The sequence below is a fragment of the Penicillium paradoxum genome, assembly GCF_028828445.1.
Source record: "Penicillium paradoxum strain IBT 22861 chromosome Unknown utg000004l_segment0_segment0, whole genome shotgun sequence".
NCBI lineage: Eukaryota > Fungi > Ascomycota > Eurotiomycetes > Eurotiales > Aspergillaceae > Penicillium > Penicillium paradoxum.
Genome location: NW_026643182.1, coordinates 1,688,547 through 1,712,705, shown reverse-complemented (window position 1 = coordinate 1,712,705; position 24,159 = coordinate 1,688,547). Strand labels below are relative to the sequence as shown.

Genomic DNA, 24,159 nt, shown 5'->3' with positions numbered 1-24,159 from the left:
GGCTGGAACCATGACGACATATTTTCTTCGATGTTCTATATTAGCTCCGGTCGGGTGGCGCTAAGTTCTTTTTTGTGTCTTTTTGGGGCCTGAAACCGCCATTGTTTGGGACTTCAATCCTTTTGTTTCTGGTTTGATGTTCCACGAAACGTTAGTGCAGCCAGGAGCAAGGACAGTCCTTGAATGTAGCAAGTGAATGCCACTTGGAGTATCATATCATGGTTACTTTGCAGTACTCTGGAATACGAAGAGCGTGGGGTGACCTAAGCTTGGAATCTTGGCTGACTGTGTTGGGGAGAAAAATTGGACGTTGACACTGGGGGGCAGTGTCTTCTTTCCCACCCCTGCTTTTGGTTTCTTTTCTTTTCCTGACAAGGCCCCTCTTTAGAGTCTAGGCAATGCCTCGAACATAGACTAGATCTGTTCGTCGGGATCTACTCCGAGTACATGATTGATCAGGAGTTGGCGAAAGGGATCGAGACGGAGCCGCTTAAGGGCGCCAGGCCTGGGAACTAACTTAGCACATCATATGCCGATCCCCTCAACTCATATTTGGTCCCGTTCTTACGGGATGGCTCGGCATACAAGGATAGTGCTGAGAGAAAAAAAAATTAGTCGCCGTGCCACGCATCATCAGGCAGAGAAACCATAGGGTATAGGGGTTTGCCGGCCTCTGGCTATTACACACTAAGGCAGCACGTCGTCTGTGTTCGCATCTGATTGATCCACTCTGTCGTTTTTTCTGGAAAGACACGCCTCAGCCGTGAACTGAGACATGACACCGCTCATGTCCGATATAATTTATTGGCCCATCCGACTGCATGAATGGGGCGGGATGGAATTTTTAGATCCGTCTGGGTATGCCTATACTCGCCCTTTGAGTTGGCCTACGCTTTGACAACTTTCTTTTTTTCTGGTGTTGAAATCTTGGAGTTCCTTTGTCACGCAATACTCTATTGTCTGCTTCTCTATAATTGGAATCGAATACCCAAGCATAAGTATGCTCTTTTAACCATTTCGCACTTCAACTGTGGAACCTCGTCTCCGCTGCGCCCTCGGGGATTTTTGCCTAAACATAACGCTATGGGGACACCACTGACAGGGACGGTCATTATTACCGGGGGAAATGGGCTGTTGGGTTCCGAAATCGCCATCGAGATTGCAAAGAAACAACCTTTCGTTCATCTTTTATTGACGGCCCGGGATATAAGGACTGACGATGTCCGCGACCTCACGGGGAAGATCCGCTTGATCGGCCCTAGATCAATCGAAGTGCTGGCGCTCGATCTGACCGATCTGAAATCTGTGGCATGTTTCGCCAAAACCACTGTCGATCGTGTTCGTTTCAAAGACATTCCGCCCGTCATCAGTTTGATTCACTCGGCTGTTGCAACGTCTTACGTTGTCGATGAGCTCACCTCAGACGGCTACGACCCTGTGTATCAGACCAACTGCTTGTCTCCCTTTTTATTGACCATCGGACTGCTCGAGGCGTTCCGGGCTGGCGATGGTACACCAAAAGGTGGAGCGAAGGTGATCTACATCGGATGCTCTACGGCATCTTCAGGACAACTGGATTACTTCGAACGCGATCATGGAAGAAAGGGACGCAAACCGGGAACCTCGCTGAGCGCAAAGGAAGAGAACGTTCGATTTGGAAGCAGCAAGTTAATGGCGAGCGTCGCATTATATGCATTGAGGCGGAGCTTGATCTGGGTAGGTTTCAGTTTGGTCGTCATGCACATCGTATTCCCACGTTTACTAACAAAATCTAAATATAGACCGGAAACATATCACTCGACATCTTCACCTTGGATCCAGGAGGCATGACTGGCCCAAGCAATCTGCGCACCGGGGCGCCCATGTCGGTCAAAGTCGCACACCAGACTCGGTCCGGGCTTCGGCCATTCCTGCGCATGGTATCCCGAAGCTCTATGAACAAGGCTAGTGTCCCAGCCAAGGCGATAGCCAGAGTTACATTCCAGACCGATAAGGTGGAGAACTGGCAAAAGGAACGCTACTTTATCCTCGATACCGACTACGAAGCCGCATCCGTCCTGTTGAGTCTCCGTGATGGGGACAAAGTGAACAACTTGTTAGTGCAGATGATGCGACAGGTGGAAGTGGAAGCGAAGGAGGTGGAGTCGCCTGCTCCTATTCGTCCTTGTTTCAACATGGTCTCACCTCCTACAATCTCATTATGAACCTCATTGCAAGCGAAATTTGTCTAGACATTTAGCATTGGGGGAGTCCTTCGTACATAGAATTGGCGGAGCCAATTGGCCAGACCAAAGCATTTAATCAGCGAAATTCATATTTTTTGTACACCAAATATCCCAGTAAACGATATAATCACATAGTCCAGATAATAATATACAGGGGTCTCCTCCGTAGACAGGAACCAGGATGTTGCCGTGCCCCAATGTTGCAAGCGGATGGCCGGATTTGGTGAAGGCGAAAAAGACAACAATGGGACCTCCAATTATTCCGATGGCATCGTCGCTTATCACCTTCTTCTTTCTTCCCTTCCCTTTTATTTTATTCTGATTGTAAGACCTTCATTGCTTCCTTTCTACGGGGTCATACAGCTGGCCTTTACAACAGACCGGGGTTGTTGCTAGGGTCCCCGGCCGCTCCATCAATTCTTGGCCCGCAACACCAGAGCTACGGTGACAGCAATGAACCGACACGTCCTTGAAAAGGGCCATTCTGCCTACCCAAGAGGTTCTGCATTTTCAATCTCACCTAATAGGTATGTGGAAGCCGACGAACCTCCAATGCTAAGCGGCTCGCTTCTCTTTGCCCAAAGAGCTCAGAGCTCTGGCGTCATGCCGGATCATGAAGCTTCGAATCGAGACTGACTAGTGTACGCCTCCCCAGATTCCAGCCTCGCTCTCAACCTGCCCTCCGGCGACGCCGCCAGCTCTTCCAGCGCCTCTTCCTCCTTGGACTTGTGTCATTGGTGCTGGTCCTCCTGATCTTCCCATCCTGGCGCGCCGCCATCCTCCCCACGCTCTCGCTCGGTCTTCTCTCATACCCGGGGGATCTACACCTACAAACGGTTCGATATTATGATTTATCAGAAGTGCAAGGCTCAGAGAAGGGATGGGAGCGCGGAGAGCGCGTCCTGATGTGCACTCCACTGCGAGATGCATCATCCCACCTTCCGATGTTCTTCTCGCACCTCCGGAACCTCACATACCCACACAACTTAATTGATCTCGCCTTTCTGGTGTCCGATTCTCAGGATGACACACTGGGTATGTTATCGCGCATGCTGGAGGAAATACAAAATGATCCGGACCCAAGTATGTCCTTTGGAGAGATTTCCGTGATCCAGAAGGACTTCGGGCAGAAAGTCCAACAGGATGTGGAAAGCCGACATGGATTCGAGGCGCAAGCTAGCCGACGTAAGCTGATGGCGCAGGCCAGGAATTGGCTGCTAAGCGCCACGCTTCGCCCGACCCATAGCTGGGTTTACTGGCGAGACGCGGACGTGGAAACTGCCCCATTTACAATTATTGAAGATCTGATGCGCCATAACAAGGACGTCATAGTTCCAAGTGAGTGATGACTATTTTTCGGGTGTTCGGAGCTGTACTAATTGGCTTTTGTTTGTAGATGTATGGCGCCCGCTTCCAGACTGGCTTGGCGGAGAGCAGCCGTATGATCTGAACTCATGGCAAGAATCTGAGACTGCATTGGCGCTCGCAGATACATTGGATGAGGATGCCGTCATCGTCGAAGGATACGCTGAGTATGCTACATGGAGACCTCATCTTGCCTACCTCCGTGACCCCTACGGCGATCCTGACATGGAGATGGAGCTGGATGGAATTGGAGGTGTCAGTATTCTGGCCAAAGCCAGGGTGTTCCGTGCCGGTGTGCATTTCCCGGCCTTCAGTTTCGAGAAGCATGCCGAGACGGAAGGATTCGGCAAGGTAAGAGAGCAACCAAGGACACCAATTTTATAATTGCTAATATCTCCCAGATGGCCAGGCGGATGAAGTTCTCGGTAGTCGGACTGCCACACTACACAATTTGGCATCTGTATGAGCCTAGTGTGGATGATCTCCGACATATGGAAGAAATGGAGATCGAACGCCTAGCTCACGAGAAAGAAGAGCAAGAGCGAGCCGAGCAAATGGCCAGCCCCCAGTCCCAACCCCTGGGCACTGATCAGACTGTTGACGGCGAACAACTCCAGGGCTCTGTTGAAGGTCCGGCTGGTCAGCCCCTGAAAGACGCCCAGGATTCTACACAGCGTCATTTGAACGACCCAGCCGATCAAACCGATCAAATCGACCAGGCCAGCCAAGTTGATCAAGCTGGGAAATCAATGGAAGTCAATTAGCCGAAACGATGACCCTCGTTTGTCTTTCCTGGTCGCTTCTTTCCTTTCACAGCCGGACGTGCTTTGATCCAGCCGGCTGGATTACGCATTGCATTCTCACAGACAACCTTAGTGTCTCATTCCCAGTCTGGAAGAGACTATCTGTTTGTTGGGGCTTGGGCTGTGTGCTCAAGCTCTGAGCTTTCAAGAGCTTTGCTCTTCATGTTTTCATGTTTTCATGTTTCTTCCATTCTTGCATATGTTTTCTTTTATCTTTGGGTGGTATTTTCTCACGGAGTACAACAAAAGCATACGGTTGGGGTGTCGGGGAGAGCGATAATTTGGCCATTCAATGTAACATTGATGATTTTGATTTCAATGGATTCTCTACTTTTAAACTGGCCCAATAATGTAACATGAACTCCCTTCCTACGCTGTCTACATCAGAGGCATCGGATGAAGCCGAACACCTTTAAGGTGGTCCGTGTGCTATCCACTTCGCGTCAACGCGTCCAAAGTCAGTGCTTCATTTCCGACCACTTTACTTTTTGCATCTTTAATACACATCTTAATTTGCAATGTCTACTCAAGACGCGCGCAGTATTCTGTTCACACATACTCGTCCCCAGCAGGGGTTCCGGTTATTGGAACTAACCCCGGAACTGGAGGAACTACTAACATCGAAAGATGCACCTGTGTAAGTGAAGAAGCATATCGAGAACAATCCGCCTGCTATAATGTGTAACTTGCACACATATACTCTGTTCTCCCAATTGGCAGACGTTGACTAACCAACAACGCCCACCTGCCAGACTCGAACTCAAATCACCCTCTACAGCCCTCGCCCAAGCAGTAGTCGATCCCACCGCCCACGACTATGTCAACCTCTGTACACCAACACAAACATTCCGCATCCGCCAAGTCCAATCCTCAAACTCCTTGCACATCCTCCGCCCAAGCCGCGGCGAAATCTCCCAAGCAGACATCAAAGTCGTCGAACCAGAGGCCGAAACAGGCGCTTTGAACCTCCCCGATGAAGCGGTAACAGCCATCGCAAAATGCTCGTCGACACTGGAATTACACACCCCACCAGGAGGCTTCTCGGCTGTTCCATTCTTGGAGAAAACTCTGCGATTGTATGATCGGCGCAGCGACGATGATCCGGATACAGAGATGGGTGATTCTGCCGACTCAACAGGCCCGCTGGGATCAGAGGAGATGAAAGAGATCCGAGCGCGCGTGTGTCAGGACATCCCCGTGTCGACAGCGCAGTGCGAGCAGGGCTGGATGGAGCTTTGCGCGTTTGTGGATGGGGGCGAAGAGGTGGCATGCTGGCGGCCATCGGCACGGTCTCGCTTGCGTGTTTGGAAGCGGTTGGTTGAGGGTGCTGTTTTACAGGGGATTGATCTTGAGAAACAGTTCCTTGTTGGGGACTTGTGGAAGTCTGTTCTGGATGAGGATGACGAGCAGGAACCGCCGTTCCCTCGTGCGTTGCTTGAGGCTGTTGTGAGAAGGATTTGCATTGCGGATGAGAGGCCGCCGTTGGCGGATGATATCAAGTGTGAGTCGGATGTGAATGATAAGGTGTGATTGCGACAGACACTAATCGCTCTATGCTGTTTTCTAGGGGCGAGCTTTGATAAGATTGAGTGTACGCAATGGGTTGGGGAGACGTATTTGGCAGCTACTGCTCCCACCACCTCCTCTGCTATTGGAAGAAGTGAATTCCTTCGTGCGTGGAAAGACTGTCTTCCTGAGTCTTGGAGAGGAGAGGCGCTGCTATCCAAATTGACGGTAATTTGATCTTTGTTTGATTTGCAGCGCAGTTGCTAATCTGGATTACAGAATGGCTGCTACAGTAGTCCCGACCCTACGACCATCTACTTTGTTGAACCCTCGCAACGGCAGCAAAGCAGCAAAGCCACTCCCACTGCTCCTGCTACCGCTGCAAAAGCTAAGACCACCAGGAATTGGCATGAACTGCTCAAAAATCGTCGTTGATTGGGCAAGAGAAAATCTTTTAAAAAAAAGCCAATGCAATTGCTGCGTAAAATGCTGCGGCATCTAATCTATGATGCGCGCGTATCTAGAACCATCGCAATCACCCGCCCAAAATCGCCTTGATCTTCACACCTCCCAGAAGAGAGATATGGGGAAATCAATTGGGAAACAAAGGAAAAAGAAACCCCCGAAATGATGCCAAATTGGGTCGAGGATCAACACCAAGTGTACTTCTCATTCAACCACCATTCCACGTCTTTGCCCAGCCCTTGCTTCTCACCAGTCCACCGCAGACAGGAGATACTCTCCTTCTCGCGGTGGACAAGCTCAGCTTCGGGGTCCACCAAGGCCACAGCCTTCTGCAAAAGAGGAGTCGGATTCCAGAATTCAACCTTGCTCATGTTCCACTCGTGTGCTTCTTGCTGTGCGCGACGAAGGATAGCAGCCATAGCTTTGATAGTGGCCTGCTCCTCCGCCGGGGAAGTGGGATCATCATACACCCACCGAAGAATGTAAAGGACATTGTCCTCGGGCGTCTCGCCAAAGTTCCGGTTCCAAGCGCAGTACACGCGAGCCCGGTCATCACCCGCGCCCTTGACTACAGGCGGGGAGCGTTCTGCAAACAAGTTCTCGGCATAAAACTCCTCTCTCGCCCAATGCCAGACAAAGTGATCGAAATTAGGCAGAATGGCAATCTTAGCACCACTCGACTTCTGCGATGCCACAAGCATCTGGTTGCACAATTTAGCGAGGACAGCCTCACTACACAAGCTCTTCTGCACATCTTCAGCAAACAGATCTCTCGTAACCGCCTTCTCCTGCCCCGCACTAGCCGGTAAAGATATATGCGAAGACGAGAATGGCCTCCATCCAAACTGCGCGTAGAATTTCTTTCCGATATCCGAGAAAAGCACTGTAAACAGAGACTTCCGCCGTGGCTCCTTCTCCATATCCCACGTCTCGATCTTAGTGCTCAGTTCTTCCAGCATGCGCTTGGCGTACCCTTTCCCGCGGAATTCTGGCCGGCAGTAGACACTTCCAACGCCGTGCGTGGATACCTCCTCCACCTTCCCGTTGTGAGCCAGCAACGCTGTCTTCCGGTAAGACTCGCACGAGCTGAGGATCGTGCGGTGGTCCTCGGGCTCATTGCGGTCCACTAGGATCCAGCAGGTCAAACCATCCCGGGTCAAGCGTTGCCGAAGAAGATGGTTCTCGCGTTCTATATAAGTTTCCACATCCAGCGGGCCCTTCCAGGCCACGCTATTCAGCTTAATCGAAGCAATGCGTTCCGCAGCCGAAGCCGGCACCAGAATTAGATCTGGAGACTCCCCTGCGGGAAGAGTGGGGATCTCTGCAGCAATCATTTCGAAATTCCAGTGAGCAGAGATGAGTAGGATACAACGTCTGATTTGAGATGTCGGAAGAAAGAAAAGGAGGGAAGTCAACTTCGTATCAAGTGATCCAATACAAAGATAAAAAAAAATAATCCGGGGTCTCTAAAGTCAAAGCTCCGGAAGGCAAAACCACACAGAAACAATGTGGAGATATGGCACCGACGGGACCCCGATGCCATAATATACCAGTCATTCCCAAGGATTCCACGGAGTATCCTTTCTACAAATAGATCTCGGGGGTCACGCGAACGTACCGTCTAGAAACCACTACTCAGCTACAATTGACCAACCACAATCCCAATGTCCCCGACTGCTGTACATTCCGCGTCACAATCGGGACCGGATGGGCCTGCCTTATACGTAAGAAAGAGCGTGGAGTATCGTCTCTTTGTCCCCGGCCCGCGGCGAAGCGATGGCAAGCGACGGGGAGGTTGCATTGCGTTAGTCCTTATAGGTCGGCCCTTGACGTAAGAGCCGGTCTTGGGGGCGGAGGGTTTGGTCGGGTCATGTGAGCCCCTTGGCGCCATTATGTCATTATTTATTGACGTATGCTGACCTTCCAGGGTTGGGGGATGTTCGGTTTTAGTTGCTAAGCGGAGGATGGGTGTTTAGTCGAGTTTATGCAATAGTCGGAGCGTTGATAGCCCTGGGGTGGTCATTGAAGCTCACGCGACCGGTTTTATAGGGTTGGAGATACGTATACGCGGTCTTGATACTCCGTAGACGAGTATATGAAGCCGGTCATTGTCACAGGGGCAGTCGATGTCATTGCCAATATCCTATTTTTTTTAAAAAAAAAATAGGGGATGGGCTTGGTGTTGGTTCTAATCCACTGGATGGAGTAGAGAAGAAACTATTGAGATATCTGCTATAACCCCCTGACCCACCGTCCTGAAAATATCTAAGAATATATCTTTGCTGCCTCCTAGTGCATCAGACCTCGATTTCGCATGTGCAGTATAAATAATCCCGTGGATGTGTACGGAGTAGGCTATATTTGAATCATTGAAAGTGTGCGGAGTACCCCGTAGGTTGCTGCCAATATAGGGCTGATTACTATTTGTGTACTTCCTTTTTCGGAAACCCCACTAGTCCTTCTAGACGGCATTAATATGTATCAATTAATCTACTCCGTACTCCGTATGTTATAGTCGCACAGGGTCTCCCTTGATCATATGGCATTTGCAAGTAAGAAGCCCGAGCAGCATCTCTCAGAGCAGGAAATTCAGATGACCTTAGTTATGTATGTTGGCTCTATCCCGTTGTTAGTAGACTCTTGCCCTAAATCGCCCTAAACAATGGCCCCGTCCCTCCCTTCTTCCTTCTGTGATTCAGCATTTGAAATCCCTGTCGATCATTAAATTGGGTAAACGAATGAAGCAGGATATAAATGGAAGCAACCCGAGGATGTACCTTGAAGCCCCTGACATGGGGTGATGGATCCTATTGTGTCGTCATAGAACTGGGATGAAGCAAGAGCATGACTCCCTGTAGTTTTCTTTTGTACGTATCACATTAACCTAAGCTGGATGTCTGGCTAGCACACTTACTTTGTCACCCCCAAAGGCCGACTGGCCTATTCTTAACCAGCCAGGTCTGGGATGATAAGTAGAGAGGCCCGAATATAGACAGGGCAGAGGCAAGAGAAACAATGACAGAATCAACCAAATCGGAGACGACCCTATAACATCCATGAATAACATGCAGCATTACGATATCAAATACCTTCGTCTCGAAGGACATTCTTTTTGTTTTCGCTGGGTCCAACAGCGTAAGAGCAGACATGGAAGAACAAAAAAAGAAAGAGGGAAAAAAATGAAGTTGGATAGCGAGACAACATTGGGAACTAGTTGCTAGTGTAGTTGAATTGGCTAGAAAAGAGAATCATGTAGTTGGAGATCTCAACCAAGGAGACGAATGAAATACAACAAAAAATGGGAGATGGTATGAAACAAGGCCGGACCGCAGCAAAAAGACCAGCGAGGAGAGAGAACCCAAGGGATCAAGCAAGATGCAAAATGAAGTAAACGGGGAGATATAGGTAAAAAGCAGCCGGGGAAAAAGAGGAAAATAAGGATCGAGAAGGAGTGTCATGAAAGTGAGAATGGGAAGAGCAGGGGAAGAAATTTAAGCACTTGGAAATTAAGCACAAAAAAAAAAAAAAGATATGAACCTGATCTATGTAAATAAATGCCATGCGAGTCCCAGAAATCGTCCGCTCCCCATTTTATGTATTTGCGCCACTTCTTGCGGACGGCACTTCCAGAATTTCCTTCGTCCATCATGTATGTTCGATCATTGGTCACGCTAAATCAAGAATGAGACAGAAATTGGGTGTGGGAGCAGGGGAGAAAAAAAAAGAGGAGATGGAGATGAGAAAAAAGAAAACCAAAGAACACAAATTCTCCCAAGGCCTGAAATCGTACCAGAGAATCTCGAGGTCATGGTGGCTGCTCTGAGTCCACCGGTTCGTTAAATTTCTGCCGTGCCTCTTCTACCCATAATTCCAACCGAAGCTCACCGGCTTCGACACGTCGTACAGGTACTGTTTTGGCACGGCCGTTCGAGACCCTGGGTGGCGGCTGCTGGGGCTCACCGTTCCGCAATTTAGAGACGGAGAATGGTGCTGTGCACGATCTTAGGTGCACCTTGCCCGGTTCTGCCACAATCCAAGTTTGTTCTTCCTTGGTGGTCCCCGCCGGTGGTAAAGCATCTTCCCGCACTTCGATGCAGACAGTGAAACTGAACTCGTCATCGCGGGGAAGCGGGGTCAAGCGGGCACAGGCTGAGGCAAGTCTCGCTAGACATGCTCGGAATTGTGCCTCGAGGTCGACCGATGTTGGTGCGGGACCCCGGTCTGAGACGGGGGCAGCTGGATTAGATGAATCTTCATTTCTATCTTCGAATGTAGTATTCACCTCTCCCGCAGGAGCACGCGGGAAACCCGACAGATCGAATGCATATCGCTCGAGGGGCTGATTTGTGCGAAGAGATGAAATGATGATACTGACTGCGGTGATTGTGCCTTTGAGAATCTCCGTTCCTACTGCGATTGATGCATCGTTGATATAGTCACACACTTTTGGGTGACGAGATTGTCGGACGGGATAATTGTATGCCCGCACGGGGAGGAAAGTTGCGCGCGGATAGACGGAGCGCAGGAATAGAATTTGGTGAACGGACACGGTAAGGAAGTTGGTGAAGGAGGCCGCTAACGCTGACTGATTTGTAGGCAGCGATTTGGTAGCAGGGACCGGGGCGGAGAATGTGGTCATGGTGGTGGTGGTACTACTGCTCTCGCTGGCAATCGGCATTGCCATTGAATGATCCGGTGTCGGTTCCACGGTGAGGATGGTCTTGACGAAGTCTCGAAGAATCTGAATGATGTTCCACCCTGAAGCTAATCATCGCTCTGCCTTTCTAAACTATCGGTCAATGTCACGTCCTATCAAGTTGCAAGTGTTATGATCGTTGAAATTCAATCAAGACTTTTTGGGGTTCCCCGATGCTCCGGCCAGTGACACAAGCGGGTCACGACAAAGCACAAATCCAAAGGGGTTGGGAGATCGGTACAGATAGAGCGACCGGGAATATCTCCTCAGCACGATATGGAATAGGGTCTCGTGAGGGGGAAATATGGTTGGGTAGATGGTGGGTTGGTGGAGGAGGGGGTTATTGTTGAAAAGGAAGCCCGAGACGTACGCTTAAGTGGACAAAACGACAAGTAGAAGCAAACCTCAAAGCATGAGGGATGGAAGAACCATATGATTCACAAGCGACGATCTCAAGTGCAAGAGAATGGTCACTTTTAGATTTTAGATCCCTAAGGAGGGGAATTCGAGGAGGGGTGTTAAAGCGAAGGGAAGGAGGGGAAGCGTTGAGAGACGGAGACCCTCGAGGGGGATAGTTTTAAGACAAAAAAGGGGCCAAGTAAGGAAACAATACGGGAAAAAGAGGTTATGGAGATGAATCGACGATGGGATATACCTCACTCTCGCTCATCGAGGGGAAAAGCAGAAGAAAGGCGGACTAAGGTGGTTGATTCGAAGGTCACGATTCCCGTCACGTGGTTGCGTCATGGGTTTGGTGCAGAATCCCCCTACTTTTACTTCGCTTTTGGGTATGGATACAGCTTTATATTCTTTAGGCTCTGGAGACCACCATGCTTGGGTATTAGGAGGTTTTTGTATAGACGGATCCTTGTGTGTGCTATATGGCATGGCGTACAGAGATGTACTAAGAGGGAAGAAAAAGCAAAAAAAAAAAGGGAAAAAGGGAAAAATTACCATGATCAGGGTATAGAGTACGGAGTACAGTATCCAGTATCCTTACCAATTTCGTATGAAAAAGAAGGGCACACAGTTTTTTGCCTCTCTTTCTCTTCCCCACTGTGAGGTGGATGGATGGTCTATAAGAGGGGTGATCATCGCAGCCCAGCGAAAAATAGGGTACCGCATTGGGCCGAGAATACACCAAAAGGGGAGACATGGAATGGTACCAGGATCATATAGAACCCATCTACCATGGATTCAGAGCACGAACCCGCAGGGTATAGCCGAGCAGAATTTGGTTATCGTCCTATATCCCGGTACCTGGGCAGATGCCGTACAGTTAGCTCGGCCGATTTATATTGCTCCAAGCCACACTATAGCCTATATTGCACACTACCTAGGTACAACATAGGCATCGAGGAGATCCCTCTTTTTGACCCTAAATGGCATCTTCGCCGAACTATAATTCAGAGGATCGAGGTATCGGGTACAACACCCGTACTGCAGTACTGCATCGCCCTGTCCACTCTCTCCAGTAAGGATGCCGTACCATGTTACCGATGATCTTCCAACACTGACGGCAGTGGCGGTCATAAGACAAGGGTACGATTTCCCGGGGGGAGTGTCATTGTGCTCCGTAGTCCTGCAGGTCCTGTAGGGTATGAGGGATCCTGATGGGTTACTCGATTATCAATCCCTTCCATCTGTTTCTACCTATTCTTGTCCCGATATTTAGAAGGGTTATATGCACACAAGTACGGAGTACTCCATACCGTATGCTATACTATATTGTACACCACGTACTCCGTACTCCGTACATGTATGTATGTTGTACCTGGGTGAACCCACCTTCTCCAGCGCCCTTTCACGACTCGCAATTCTCGAATACTCCTGTAATACTCTTTTCCGCCCTGTACGACCGTGTTGCAAGTAGTTGCCCCAAAATGACACCGAGCCCTTTCCGAAAGATCACGACCCAATGGGATCAGCCACGAGGATCATAATTGGGATCTCACCCGAAGCTCGAGCCAGTTGATTCCGGAAGACCCATGCAGTCGGCTTTGTATGGTGTAGGGCCTGAAATGGTAAACGGTAAACGGTAAACCGCCATTCTGGATCTCTTTCAGCCATTGCCAAGGTTTACCCTCGGAGGTCTATTCTTCTATCTAATTCCTTAGTTTACCGCTGGGGAAATATTCCGATCTGGTGACCATGCCGAAGATGCGATTGGAACGAGACGGAAGCTTGTCTACGATTTACGCATCCATCTGTGAAGTCCCGACTTTCTCTCAATCCCTGCCAGCAAGAGGCAAGGAGCAGAAGGACCTAATATGTGGCGTTCGGGATCGCCCCAGGTCTTTTTACACACCGTCCATTTCTTTTTGTGATTTCTTTTTTCCTCCAAGATCTTGCTGGTACACTGCTGGTGCAGATCAGAGTGATCTCCCGCTTCGAAGACGAATCGGCCATGTCTAATTTTATAGGTTAAATATTTTGTATTCCGCTATTCCCTAGCCCTCGAATCTGAACTGAGGTGGCGGAGGTATCTACATATGATGAGCCCACGGAGGTACAGGTATGTAGTAAGTGGCGGCCCCATACGTACAGTGAAACCGAATGCTTGAGATACCGAACCGAAACAGAAATTAGGTATAAAACAAACACTTTACCTGGTACGTTATTTCGGTAGATATGGGGGATTACTGGCCTACAAGCAATATATCGAGGTACATAGGCACTGCTGGAGTTATCTACATGTAGGTATACCCGTAACGTTGACAGATCGAGTCTGCTTTGCGGAGTAAGTAGGTACTACAAGCGCCGGGGACATGAGGCTTTGTACACGATGTAGATTTAGTATGGGCAATCTGATACGGAGATGGACTCGGTGTGTCTTTTCGCAGCCTTGATTAGACCTGAGGGACATTCGTGGTCAGTTTCATCGGTCTTCGACAGAAGCACCTTTAGGTATAGTTACAACATAGGGTTAGGTAGGCCCACACAATATACTCACGGATATCTCAACAGCTCAATTGAACATCTTGAAAGTAATCCTTCTCATTCCAAATCACTAATCATATATACAATCTATATATAGGCAAATCCTCACATTCGACGAGAAAGTACGGAGTAAAATACATACAAAGCAGGAGCGATCGAGGGCCGACCGCCTTCGAACTGCCCCTCCTCCGCGTCTCCTTATCTGCAATTTAGCGCGCAAAACATTGGGTTCTCTAGTGACTGAGATCCATTGGCTTCGAGCCCCTCAGTCTTTCTTTCATCTTTCTATACAACCTACCCTAACTGACCTGAATTAACTTGAACTTCGTTCGCCATGGAGCAAGAACTCTTGTCGCTCCTGGCAGACACCCAGTCGCCCAAGGCCGATGCCAGAAGAGCTGCGGAGTCTCAGCTGGAAAGCCTTTACGCCCACGATTCCTTCGCGATCTCGCTCACAGCAATTGCCTCTCACGACTCAGTCCCAGTCAACTTGCGCCAGTCTGCCCTTTCGGTCCTGCGTACCTTCATTGCCGCCGCCTGGTCCCCCATCCTTGACGAATTCAAGGGACAGATCCTCATCAACGACGTGAATAAGGCAAGTGTCCGCCAAGCACTACTGGTACTTGCGACGCATGATACACCTGAACGTAAAGTAAAGAACTCCGCAAGTTACGCCGTCAGCAAGATCGCCAGTGCCGACTTCCCGGACGACTGGCCCGAGCTGCTCCCTTCGCTGTTGCGTATTATCAATGATCCCGCCAGTACCGATGGCCAGATGCACGGTGCTCTCAAGGTTCTTCTGGATCTTGTAGATACAGGTTTCAGCGAGGAACAGTTCTTCAATGTCGCCCGTGATCTCGTTTCGTCCCTTTTCGCTGTGGCCATCGCCGAATCCAGGCGACCTATGCTACGTGCTCTGGCTGTCGCAGTCTTCCGCTCCTGTTTCGATACCCTGGAAATGGTTCTCGAACAACACAAGGATGCTATCAAGCAGTTCATGGATGAGGTGCTCAGCGGATGGTCGCCATTCTTCGATGAAGCTTTGAAGGCACCCCTGCCGCAACCACCTAGTGAGGAGGAGGAGCACAAACAAGGAGAGATTGCGTCACAATGGAGAGGTATCGTCGGGCTGAAATTACAGATTGTCAAGGTATGCAGTGTCTGCTCGTGGTCACCCAGGCTCTGGCTAAAAACATTCTTTGCTATAGACTGTTATGAAAATCCGCATGATATTCCCTGCTCTTTTGACAGCGCAGAGCACACTTTTCTTCTCAACAGTCTGGACAGAACTCACCAACGCACTTCCCATCTACCAAAATTTCTACATTGAGGAGGAGAGGCAGAGCCGCCTGGAGGATGCGGACGGACTTCCACACTCGCTCGATTTCCTCATTTTGGAGGAGCTGGATCTTATCCAGGCCCTGTTGAAGGCACCCCCGTAAAAGCGGAGTTGCATCAGCAACTTCAAAATGCCGGTGCGACCGCCAGCACGTCTAGCTGGCTTCCGGAAATTATGAAGCTTGCCAGCTCTTATGCACAGATCACAACCGAGGAGGAGGCTTTATGGGAGATTGACGTGAACATTTTCCTTTCAGAGGAGACTTCTGTCACGGCCAACTACACCCCCCGAACTTGCAGCGGAGATCTAGTGATCAAGACTGGCGAATGGCTGAAGGGTATGGCAGCCGAAGGTCTCCTGAGCCACATGAACACTCTCTTTGCTGATTCGACTGTCTCGTGAGAAGCCCCTCTCCCCCTTTCGCCCCCCTACCCTTCGTTAGTGCGATCAAACTAACCAGAACGCAAACAGATGGAAATCTCGGGAAGCCTCCCTTTACATTCTTAACTGTTTGCTTCGAGACTTCGGTGAAGTAGACCAACAGATCTCACCTGAACTGGCATCTCACTTCACGCAATTCGTGCAGTACGCGACCCAGCAAGAACAGGAGCTCTTGCGCGCTCGAGGATACCTTGTTGCTGGAGCTCTGTCCAAGGTTGCCGGCGAGACATTCCAACAGACTACATCGTCCTACCTGGAGGCTACTTTGAAGGCGATCGCCGAAGATCCCGCCGAGGTGGTCCAGGTAGCCTGCATTCGGGTCCTGCAAGATTTGATGCCCTCCCTGCCGACGGGGCTGGCCCGTCCCTTCCAGCCTGCTGTGATTACGGCCATATCGGAATTCATCGCTGCACATGATCTTCGTGAGCAGGATGACTCTGATGACCTCAAGGTCACGCTGGCAGAAACCCTTCGGGACACTATTATGGCCGATTCTAGTATCGTCCTATCGTCTACTGCCATTGATGTGCTGTTCAGCATTGCTAGCAGCGGAGCCGAAAACTTCCAACTAACTATGACTGTCACAGAAGCATTCGAAGACATTGTGGATCAAATTACTGATAGTGGCCCCGAACCTTACATGCGTCTTTGCGAGAAGGTGCTTCCCTCGCTGATGGGTGCAATTGATGTGGGCAATCTGACCGAGGAGAATGCTTTGACAACCTTCGCGGCTGATCTTCTTCGCGCTCTCGCCGAGCGGAGTCCCGAGCCGATGCCTGCTGGCTTTGTGGAGACCGTGATGCCAAAGTTAAACCACCTACTGCTTGAATCTGACGAAGCAGAGTTGATTCGACCAGCTACAGAGGCCGTGCGACACATGCTCTCTCACGACTTTGCACAGTTTGTCGCTTGGCGTGATCCTCAATCTGGAAAGGAAGCACTCGAAGTTGTGCTGATCATCATTGACCGCTTGCTGGACCCAGCAGTTGATGATAACGCAGCCACAGAGGTCGGCCAACTGGCTGCAGAGTTGGTTGAGCGGGCTGGCTCCGAGCGCCTTGGTCCCTACCTGCCGCAGCTTCTGCAAGCTGTGGCACAACGATTGGCGACAGCGCAGCAAGCGCAATTCATTCAAAGTCTCATCCTTGTATTCGCGCGACTCACTCTCATCAGCGCACGCGAGGTAGTTGACTTCCTAGCTCAGGTTAACCTGGGTGGCCAGAGCGGACTTGCCGTTGTCCTGAGCAAGTGGCTCGAGAACTCAGTCAACTTCGCCGGCTACGATGAAATCAAGCAGAACATCTTTGCCCTAGCGCGACTGTACGAGCTCGCCGATCCCCGCGTGGCCGAAGTCCCTGTCAAGGGCGACCTTATCATCCAGGATACAGGCCGGATCAAGACCCGCTCACAGGCGCGCAAAAACCCAGACCGATTCACGACCGTGCGAGCACCGCTGAAGATCATCAAGGTCCTTGTTGAAGAGCTGGGTGCAGCATCCGGCAACAAGGAAATGGACGCTGCCGCCGCGGCGGCCTTGGAAGACGCCGACAGCGACGATGGTGACGACGACTGGGAGGATGTCCCCAGCCAGATTCTGGACCTCGGTATCGGAGCGTCGAAGCAGGGACTGATGGACTTCGCTGAGGGTGGCTCCGAGAGTGTGTTTGGTGTGCGTCGCCGAGATGATGAAACGCAAGGCTTCCTGGCGGATTTCTTCCGACAGGCCTCCACGCAGCCGGGTTTCCAAGAACTGTATGCGGCGTTGACTCCGAGTGAGCAGACTAAGCTACAGAGTCTGTGAGTGGAATTGAATGTATGTAATTTCAATTGCCAAGAGGCTATGGCTGCAAATCCCTCCCCTCGGGATTTGGGTTATTAATGGTTTGATGCATGGATGCCAATAAACATTTGTACGAAGTACACATACTCCCTTCTACCTACATGTAGTTATTTTCTTTTCTTTTTTTTTCGGTTACCGGTGTACGGAGTACTCCGTATGGAATACGAGTGCTCCTTTTTGTGTCGCACATTAAGGATTAGGTGTCCCATGCTAATAGTGAGAAATACGTTGGTTTTATCTATAAGTTCGCCTTTCAACGCCCCGAAGTTCTTTGTTTGCCCCTCAAATATGACAGGTGTACGGAGTACTCCGTACTCCGTACGGGATACATTCTGCAACGTATTTTCTTTGTTGAATTGACTTTAACCTAGGGGCCTGGCCATGTCATCAGGCTCCGGTACATCAGATATGAGATCAACGGGCAATCAGGGATGGTACTAGAACACCGAACATAGCCCCCCTACTCCGTACATAACCAAAAGTACCGAATGACATAGCCATGCAACGAGTCAGGACACCCCTGTTTCTGCAGACAACATGACTCTGAGCCAACCCTTCCAGTCGGAACCGCCCAGAGCTTATCCGTCCCGTGTGGGGACGCACCAGACAGTCGGGTCTCAGACCAGGATGACCCCAGTGGAGGTGGCATTGCTTTTGCTCCCTTTCTTCTCTCCTTTTCTTTTTCTCTCGGAATTTTTTTTTCTTTTCTTCCACTTCGTCATATTGCATATTTCTTTTTTCTTCTCCTTCTAAATAATTTATCCTGCCTATCCTAGTGTTTCTACGAGTCAAGTGATTCAGAATGTAGCTGGAGCAAACAAGTAAATCCAATTAGTGCGTGCCACTTCCTCTTGGCAGCCTTTTCCGTGTTAGTGCTCACACCTGCTGAGTGGTTCTTGCGTAGATCTGAGCACGCTACTTGAATCGGAGCAACTGCGACTTTGTCATTCCGTAGAAGCCCTCACTAAACTGCACCATGTCATTTTCTATACACACTCTACTCTTGTTCTTACCCATTGCCCCTTCTACATAAGAGAAGTCTCTATAATATTGACTGGAGGCTGTTACTTGATAATAGGCTGGCGCACTTTATATATTTTTCGGTCTATTTATTCGGATATTTTGATGTCTACCATCGACTGCTTGCCTAACACTGGCCACATCAAGGATCGATTTTGACCATCAGGATGCTCATTCCAAGACTGAACACTGAATGGCTAAACAAGTGATCTTTAAACAAATCAGTCTCCAATACCTGTATACCCAGTGATTTTCCAACTATCTTTCGGATTCTCTCTGGGGACTCCCCGTTTCCCCGGGAAAGCAACCTCTTTGGCTGTCTATATTCCCTGTTCTTGCTTATACGAGGGCTTCTTTCAGCTGGAATATGATCTTATATATGCCCACGACGTCTTCAATCTTGGTACAGCCCCCGATACTTTCAATATGTCTTATAAGATGATTAGCTGAGATTTACGCTAGTCGTACAAATACCTCCGCAATTCGTCGAAACTGGTCTCTAAGAGGAACCAAGCTGAAATTGACACCCCAATATCTTAGGAACACACCTTGGTGTGAGCAGAACCCATCGACCTGGCAGAGGATGAGTGCCTGGCTCTCTTTGGGTCTTGGGCAAAAAACGACCCTCAATGCTGGGAGCGGCTGTAAATCTCTTTCTCAAGCTAGCGTTGATGGGGTGGAGTATTACTAACTAGCTACATGATGTCCAAGTCTTCAAGGATCCCCATACTAAGTAAGATACTATACCGCATTTGGCAAATAGCTCGTCGGCCTCACGTCACCATGTTTTTCATGAAGTGGCCATTGAGGGCTCTAAGCGTTCGTCTATTCGGGGGAGTTTGCCTGCGGTTGTTGAACTGGTAGCTTGGGTCTTCGCCAGCATGTTAAGCGTGTTGTTGCTTCCACCTAGGTACTACTAAGAGCAAGTTGGGGAATCAGAGGGTGGAAACATCGAATGTCCATATACGGAATACTCATTCCTCCCTCTCGAGGTCCGATCCATAGGTGTAACGGTAAACGGTAGCAAATACATCCGTCTTCGAATTGGGTGTCCCTCCCCTCGTCAAAATACACCGGTTTAGCAAGGGCCATTGGCCATTAGGTGACAACCAAAACTGCTAGTAGGCTTAGTGCCAATGGATTAGAGGGCTTGGCTTAGGGAACAGCATCTAGAACCCAGATGGCCGGTTAAACTATCCCACTACGGAGTAGATCCCAGGGTTTCATTGATCGTACCATGAGCAAACCAACCGATTTCATTCCCAGCCCCTAGGAGGACGAGAAAATTGAATGATCGTCGAGAACACATCGAATGTGCCTATGTGGGGACTGATGACGTTGTTAAGTAATTAGAGACCTCGATGGGCCAGTCGAGTTACACGATCCTCTTCGTAGCTCTCCCTCTCTTCATTCTCGTCATAGCTGATGGTTATTGCCGCTCCTTGGTCATGGCTTGCAGAAAGCTCAAATGGGACCAAGTCCCCAGAAAGAAGGGACATCGTCAAGGGCCGATAGAGCGAGATACGCAGGTAAACAATATGCCCCATTGGGTAGGGTCCCGCGAACTGGGTGCACTATACGGAGTACCCAGGTACCAACCACCCTGTGGGCTGAGATTTACGCGCAGTTCCAAGCTCGGGCCCAGGGTACGTGTCCATGGAACTCAACCAAATCCCGGGTTTGGAAACTTTCCCGTACCAGGCTGTCGGATCTGTTCTGCGGGGTCAAGGCCAAAGGTACGGGATCCGACCAGGTGGTAGAAGAAAAAAATAAGTACGCTAGGGTTCCTTCATCCTCTCTCTCGGGTTCGATAGCTTCATTCCTTTTTCCCCTCTCTTTCTCTCTCTCTTTTTCTCGAGGGAAAATTCTCCTCTCTCCACTCCCTATCTAGCTCCGTTCTCCTTCTCGGTCCTGCCATGTCACACCCAAACATGGATGAGAGCATTCAAATCGATGTAAGCAGATCATATATCTCCCTATGTTCGAAACCCCTCCAAATCCCATATCCCTGTCTTCGGTCTCTGTCAGTACCCAATATGGGGTTATTCCCGCTGCTATCGTTTTCCATCCCAATTACCATCCTCATCACAATCCCCCAATCTTCAAATCCATAACTAACAACCCCAGACCAGCGATGACGACTCCCTCTTCGATACCCGCTCCCTAGTCGGCTCCAACCTCTCCTTCGCCTCCTCCGTCCGCGACTACAGCTATGAAAGCGGCCGCCGCTACCACGCCTACCGTAACGGCCAATATCCCCTCCCCAACGACGAAGAAGAACAAGACCGCCTCGCCCTAATGCACCATCTCTTCAAACTCCTCACCGGCGGCGACCTGCACCGCGCCCCAATAGCCGACACCAGCCCGCGCCGCATCCTCGACATCGGCACCGGCACCGGCATCTGGGCCCTAGAAATGGCCGAAGACCACCCGCAAGCGGATATTATCGGCACCGATCTCAGCCCCATCCAGCCAAACTGGGCCCCGCCCAACTGCCGCTTTTTCATCGATGACGTCGAGAGTGACTGGACGTTCTCGCCCGGTGAGGCATTCGATTATATTCATGCTAGATCTATGGGCGGCGGCATTGGGGATTGGCCGCGGTTGCTGAAACAGGCATATCAGCATCTTAAGCCGGGGGGATGGTTTGAGGCGCAGGAGTTTGAGACGTTGGTGGTTTCGGATGATGGGACGCATGAGCTAGCGACTGTGTTGGATGATTGGCAGAAATTGTTGAATCAGGCTAGTGTGAAGTTTGGGAAACCGTTGAATATTGCGCCGAGGGTGTCGGAGTGGATGACGGAGCAGGGGTTTGCGAATGTTACGGATGATACGTATAAGGTATGGGTTTTTTTTGTGAGGGGTTGATTGTGTTTTTCCACTCATGCTGACTGGGTTTTTTGACTTAGTGTCCTGTTGGCGGCTGGGCGAAGAATCGCCGCTTAAAAGAAATCGGTCGCATTGGCAAGGTGACGATACTGGAGGTCGTCGAGCCGTACACTTTGGCGCTCTTTACTCGTGTCCTGGGTTTCACGTACCAGGAGGCTCAGGAGTATATGCATAAAGTGCGGGCGGAGTTGATGAGCAACTCGTACCACCTCTACGTGTACTTCCACTATGTCTATGGGCAGCGGCCTTTTGAGGATTCTCCTGATTCCGACGCTTCTTGAGACTTGTGGGTTTGTGAGCGTTTAACGAAGATTATGACAACGATACCCCATGACTTACAAAAGTGAGAGTTTCGATTTCTCTCCTTGTCGACTTTACTTGACATGAATCATGGCTAGATGAAGTTTTTCGCTGGAGTTTAGAAAGGTTTTGGTTATTAGATTGTTTTGGTTCAATTATGTTTATATGGCTATCGTGACGCATGAGAGAATGGGGTCTTTAGAATGTGTTGAGCATGTTGTCTCAGACACCATGACTTGTCTGGCATCGACCAGCGATCCGGATTATGATCGACACTGATATTTCCAGAGACCCAGCTCTGAATCCGACCGGGCGCAGTTAAGCCCTGACCAATTCGGCAAAGGGGGACATCATGGGAGTATATCCTTTGCTCGGACCCATATCTGAGCCCGGAGTTTGATCCTACAGAGTTATATGAGAGAGGAAGATGTCACCGTCCATTCCCAATGCCGAGAACTCGACAGACCCCCGACACGGCCTCCTCGGGTGAAGCACTCATCCGCAAGACGTGGATCACCTGTGGCAAATGTTTCTCATCACAGCTGCCAATCGTTTCCAGCAGGATCTCCAGCATTTCCTGTTTCCCTTCTACCTTCCAAGAGCGCGACATGGAGTTCATAATGGTTCTTGGCGAAGGACGGTCCTGGGAACTGGGGCTCGGATGACTTGAGGTGTCACTTGCCACGGGTGTCGGGGTGGGCAGAGAGAGATGCGCATCTATATTGACATTGATATTTGTATTGGCGGTGGCGATATCTGTATTGGAGGAATTGATAGTCGAATAATGAGCCTGGGCTTGGTATGGATGCATATGCGGCAACTGGTTCGGACTCGAATTCGGGTTCCCATATGTGTCCATCCCCCATGGATGATATGCACGACGGCTGTCGTATTCATTTGATATTGGGAACTTCTCCCCGTCATGTGTGATTGTCGAAGTCGGTACCGGTGTGTGGTAGTGGGTATTTTGTAAATATGGCGACGCTTTCCTTCCGCCGAGTAGATATTCGCCGTGATCGGCCCCATACAGTGGCGGGTGTTGTACGCCTATTATTGCATCTTGCGCGTATCTTCTGTGCGCTGGAAAGCCGTGCATTTGGACCGGGACAGTTCCAGCCATGTCCCCCGGGGCGAAGGACATGTCTCCTGTATAACAATTGGACATTCTCGAATCGTCTAAACAATCTAACATAAATCAACACAAGCACCAAGATATTGACAGGACTACCAGACATACTTCCAAAAGCAAATGGGTCGATTACAGCCGACCCATCCAAATCCGCAATCCGCGGCGCATACCCCGTCGCGATGGGATAAGCCGACGCCGAAGTTGAGACAGAAGCCGAAGCTGATAGCGACGATATAGACGACGGCCTAGCCCCATTTTCACTCCCCGTGCTATCGGGGCTCGTAACAATCGCCGAATTTGTCATGGTCGTGGACGAGGAGGGTGACGACCCGCGCCAGCTGCCTTCCCCAGCATCAGGGGTACCCCCGGCGGAACCAGCGCCAGCGTTGATCACATATCCAGAGCCGTGGCCATGAGTGTGGTTTCCGTAGCTATAACCCACGGGCGCATGCTGTCTCCTATTCTTGCTCTTCCCGCTCGCTTGGTCCGAGCTCGCACGTTTGTTACAACTCAACTCTCGTGGCGGCTGGTCCAGGCGCCCCCGCAGCTGTGCGACTTCGCGGCGTAGCTGGTTGATGATTTCGGATTGACTAATGTGGGCGCGGTCTTCGGGAGTCGTTGAATATGTGCATTCTGCTTCGAGCCCGCGAATTATGCAGGCATGGCAGGGAATGGAGCGGTCGCACTGGTGGGAGGAATTCGATTAGTTCTTGATCCGAGAGCGGAGGCAAGGGAAACCGAGACGAAACCAATGCAGATGCAAAAGGCGGGCGTTTGGATTGTACCTTCACTTTGCGCTCGCGACATCGGAGACACGATTGTTGCGGGCGGATCTTCGTTTTGGAATCGCTGGGCATTGGGGGCGAGTACCACTACGGTAGTAGAATTTCGCGTAACATCCAGATATTTGAGATTAAAGCGCTTCAGGCAAATGAAACCGTTGAACGTCGCGGGGGAGACAGTAGCGCTCCACTCAGATTCTGGCCTTTTGCATCCCGGTCGCCCATGCAGGTTCAGCCACGCCACATCAGGGGGCCGATATGCGAATCTGGGATAGGGAACGAGGGAAATTGCAGAGAAATGTGACGAGTCTCATGTTCTCGCATCTTCAACCTTTTTCTCCCCACAGACCCTGAGCTCCACGGCCATCTGATTGGACACGGCCGTTCGGGATGCCCTCGTGAAGCTTGTGTTCTCCACC

General features: G+C 50.3%; 8 protein-coding genes across 8 annotated transcripts; 5 read left to right on the top strand and 3 right to left on the bottom strand.

The window, feature by feature from the left end:
- Positions 1 to 1,083: 1,083 nt before the first annotated feature.
- Positions 1,084 to 2,204, top strand: N7457_004376 (glycosyltransferase family protein; the record flags this gene model as incomplete). The annotated part of the gene is made up of 2 exons (XM_057175421.1): positions 1,084 to 1,716; positions 1,782 to 2,204. The coding sequence occupies 2 exons, from the start codon at positions 1,084 to 1,086 to the stop codon at positions 2,202 to 2,204; spliced, it is 1,056 nt and encodes a 351-aa protein (XP_057032468.1).
- Positions 2,205 to 2,678: 474 nt separating this feature from the next.
- On the top strand, positions 2,679 to 4,354 carry N7457_004375 (ANP1/MMN9/VAN1 family protein; the record flags this gene model as incomplete). The annotated part of the gene is made up of 4 exons (XM_057175420.1): positions 2,679 to 2,752; positions 2,881 to 3,563; positions 3,622 to 3,941; positions 3,992 to 4,354. 4 exons carry the CDS (start codon positions 2,679 to 2,681, stop codon positions 4,352 to 4,354), a joined length of 1,440 nt encoding a protein of 479 aa, XP_057032467.1.
- Positions 4,355 to 4,911: 557 nt separating this feature from the next.
- N7457_004374 (putative sister chromatid cohesion protein Dcc1) lies at positions 4,912 to 6,334 on the top strand (the record flags this gene model as incomplete). The annotated part of the gene is made up of 4 exons (XM_057175419.1): positions 4,912 to 5,030; positions 5,146 to 5,894; positions 5,961 to 6,127; positions 6,179 to 6,334. 4 exons carry the CDS (start codon positions 4,912 to 4,914, stop codon positions 6,332 to 6,334), a joined length of 1,191 nt encoding a protein of 396 aa, XP_057032466.1.
- Positions 6,335 to 6,549: 215 nt separating this feature from the next.
- N7457_004373 (uncharacterized protein) lies at positions 6,550 to 7,698 on the bottom strand (the record flags this gene model as incomplete). The annotated part of the gene is made up of 1 exon (XM_057175418.1): positions 6,550 to 7,698. One exon carries the CDS (start codon positions 7,696 to 7,698, stop codon positions 6,550 to 6,552), a length of 1,149 nt encoding a protein of 382 aa, XP_057032465.1.
- A 2,471-nt stretch (positions 7,699 to 10,169) lies between these two features.
- On the bottom strand, positions 10,170 to 11,048 carry N7457_004372 (putative mitotic spindle checkpoint protein (Mad2B); the record flags this gene model as incomplete). The annotated part of the gene is made up of 1 exon (XM_057175417.1): positions 10,170 to 11,048. One exon carries the CDS (start codon positions 11,046 to 11,048, stop codon positions 10,170 to 10,172), a length of 879 nt encoding a protein of 292 aa, XP_057032464.1.
- A 3,286-nt stretch (positions 11,049 to 14,334) lies between these two features.
- N7457_004371 (uncharacterized protein) lies at positions 14,335 to 17,581 on the top strand (the record flags this gene model as incomplete). The annotated part of the gene is made up of 4 exons (XM_057175416.1): positions 14,335 to 15,150; positions 15,209 to 15,438; positions 15,489 to 15,737; positions 15,811 to 17,581. The coding sequence occupies 4 exons, from the start codon at positions 14,335 to 14,337 to the stop codon at positions 17,579 to 17,581; spliced, it is 3,066 nt and encodes a 1,021-aa protein (XP_057032463.1).
- A 2,975-nt stretch (positions 17,582 to 20,556) lies between these two features.
- On the top strand, positions 20,557 to 21,810 carry N7457_004370 (class I SAM-dependent methyltransferase; the record flags this gene model as incomplete). Its single annotated transcript, XM_057175415.1, has 3 exons — positions 20,557 to 20,595; positions 20,768 to 21,481; positions 21,550 to 21,810. The coding sequence occupies 3 exons, from the start codon at positions 20,557 to 20,559 to the stop codon at positions 21,808 to 21,810; spliced, it is 1,014 nt and encodes a 337-aa protein (XP_057032462.1).
- A 449-nt stretch (positions 21,811 to 22,259) lies between these two features.
- N7457_004369 (Zn(II)2Cys6 transcription factor domain-containing protein) lies at positions 22,260 to 23,815 on the bottom strand (the record flags this gene model as incomplete). The annotated part of the gene is made up of 3 exons (XM_057175414.1): positions 22,260 to 23,005; positions 23,067 to 23,643; positions 23,744 to 23,815. 3 exons carry the CDS (start codon positions 23,813 to 23,815, stop codon positions 22,260 to 22,262), a joined length of 1,395 nt encoding a protein of 464 aa, XP_057032461.1.
- Between the last annotated feature and the right edge of the window lie 344 nt (positions 23,816 to 24,159).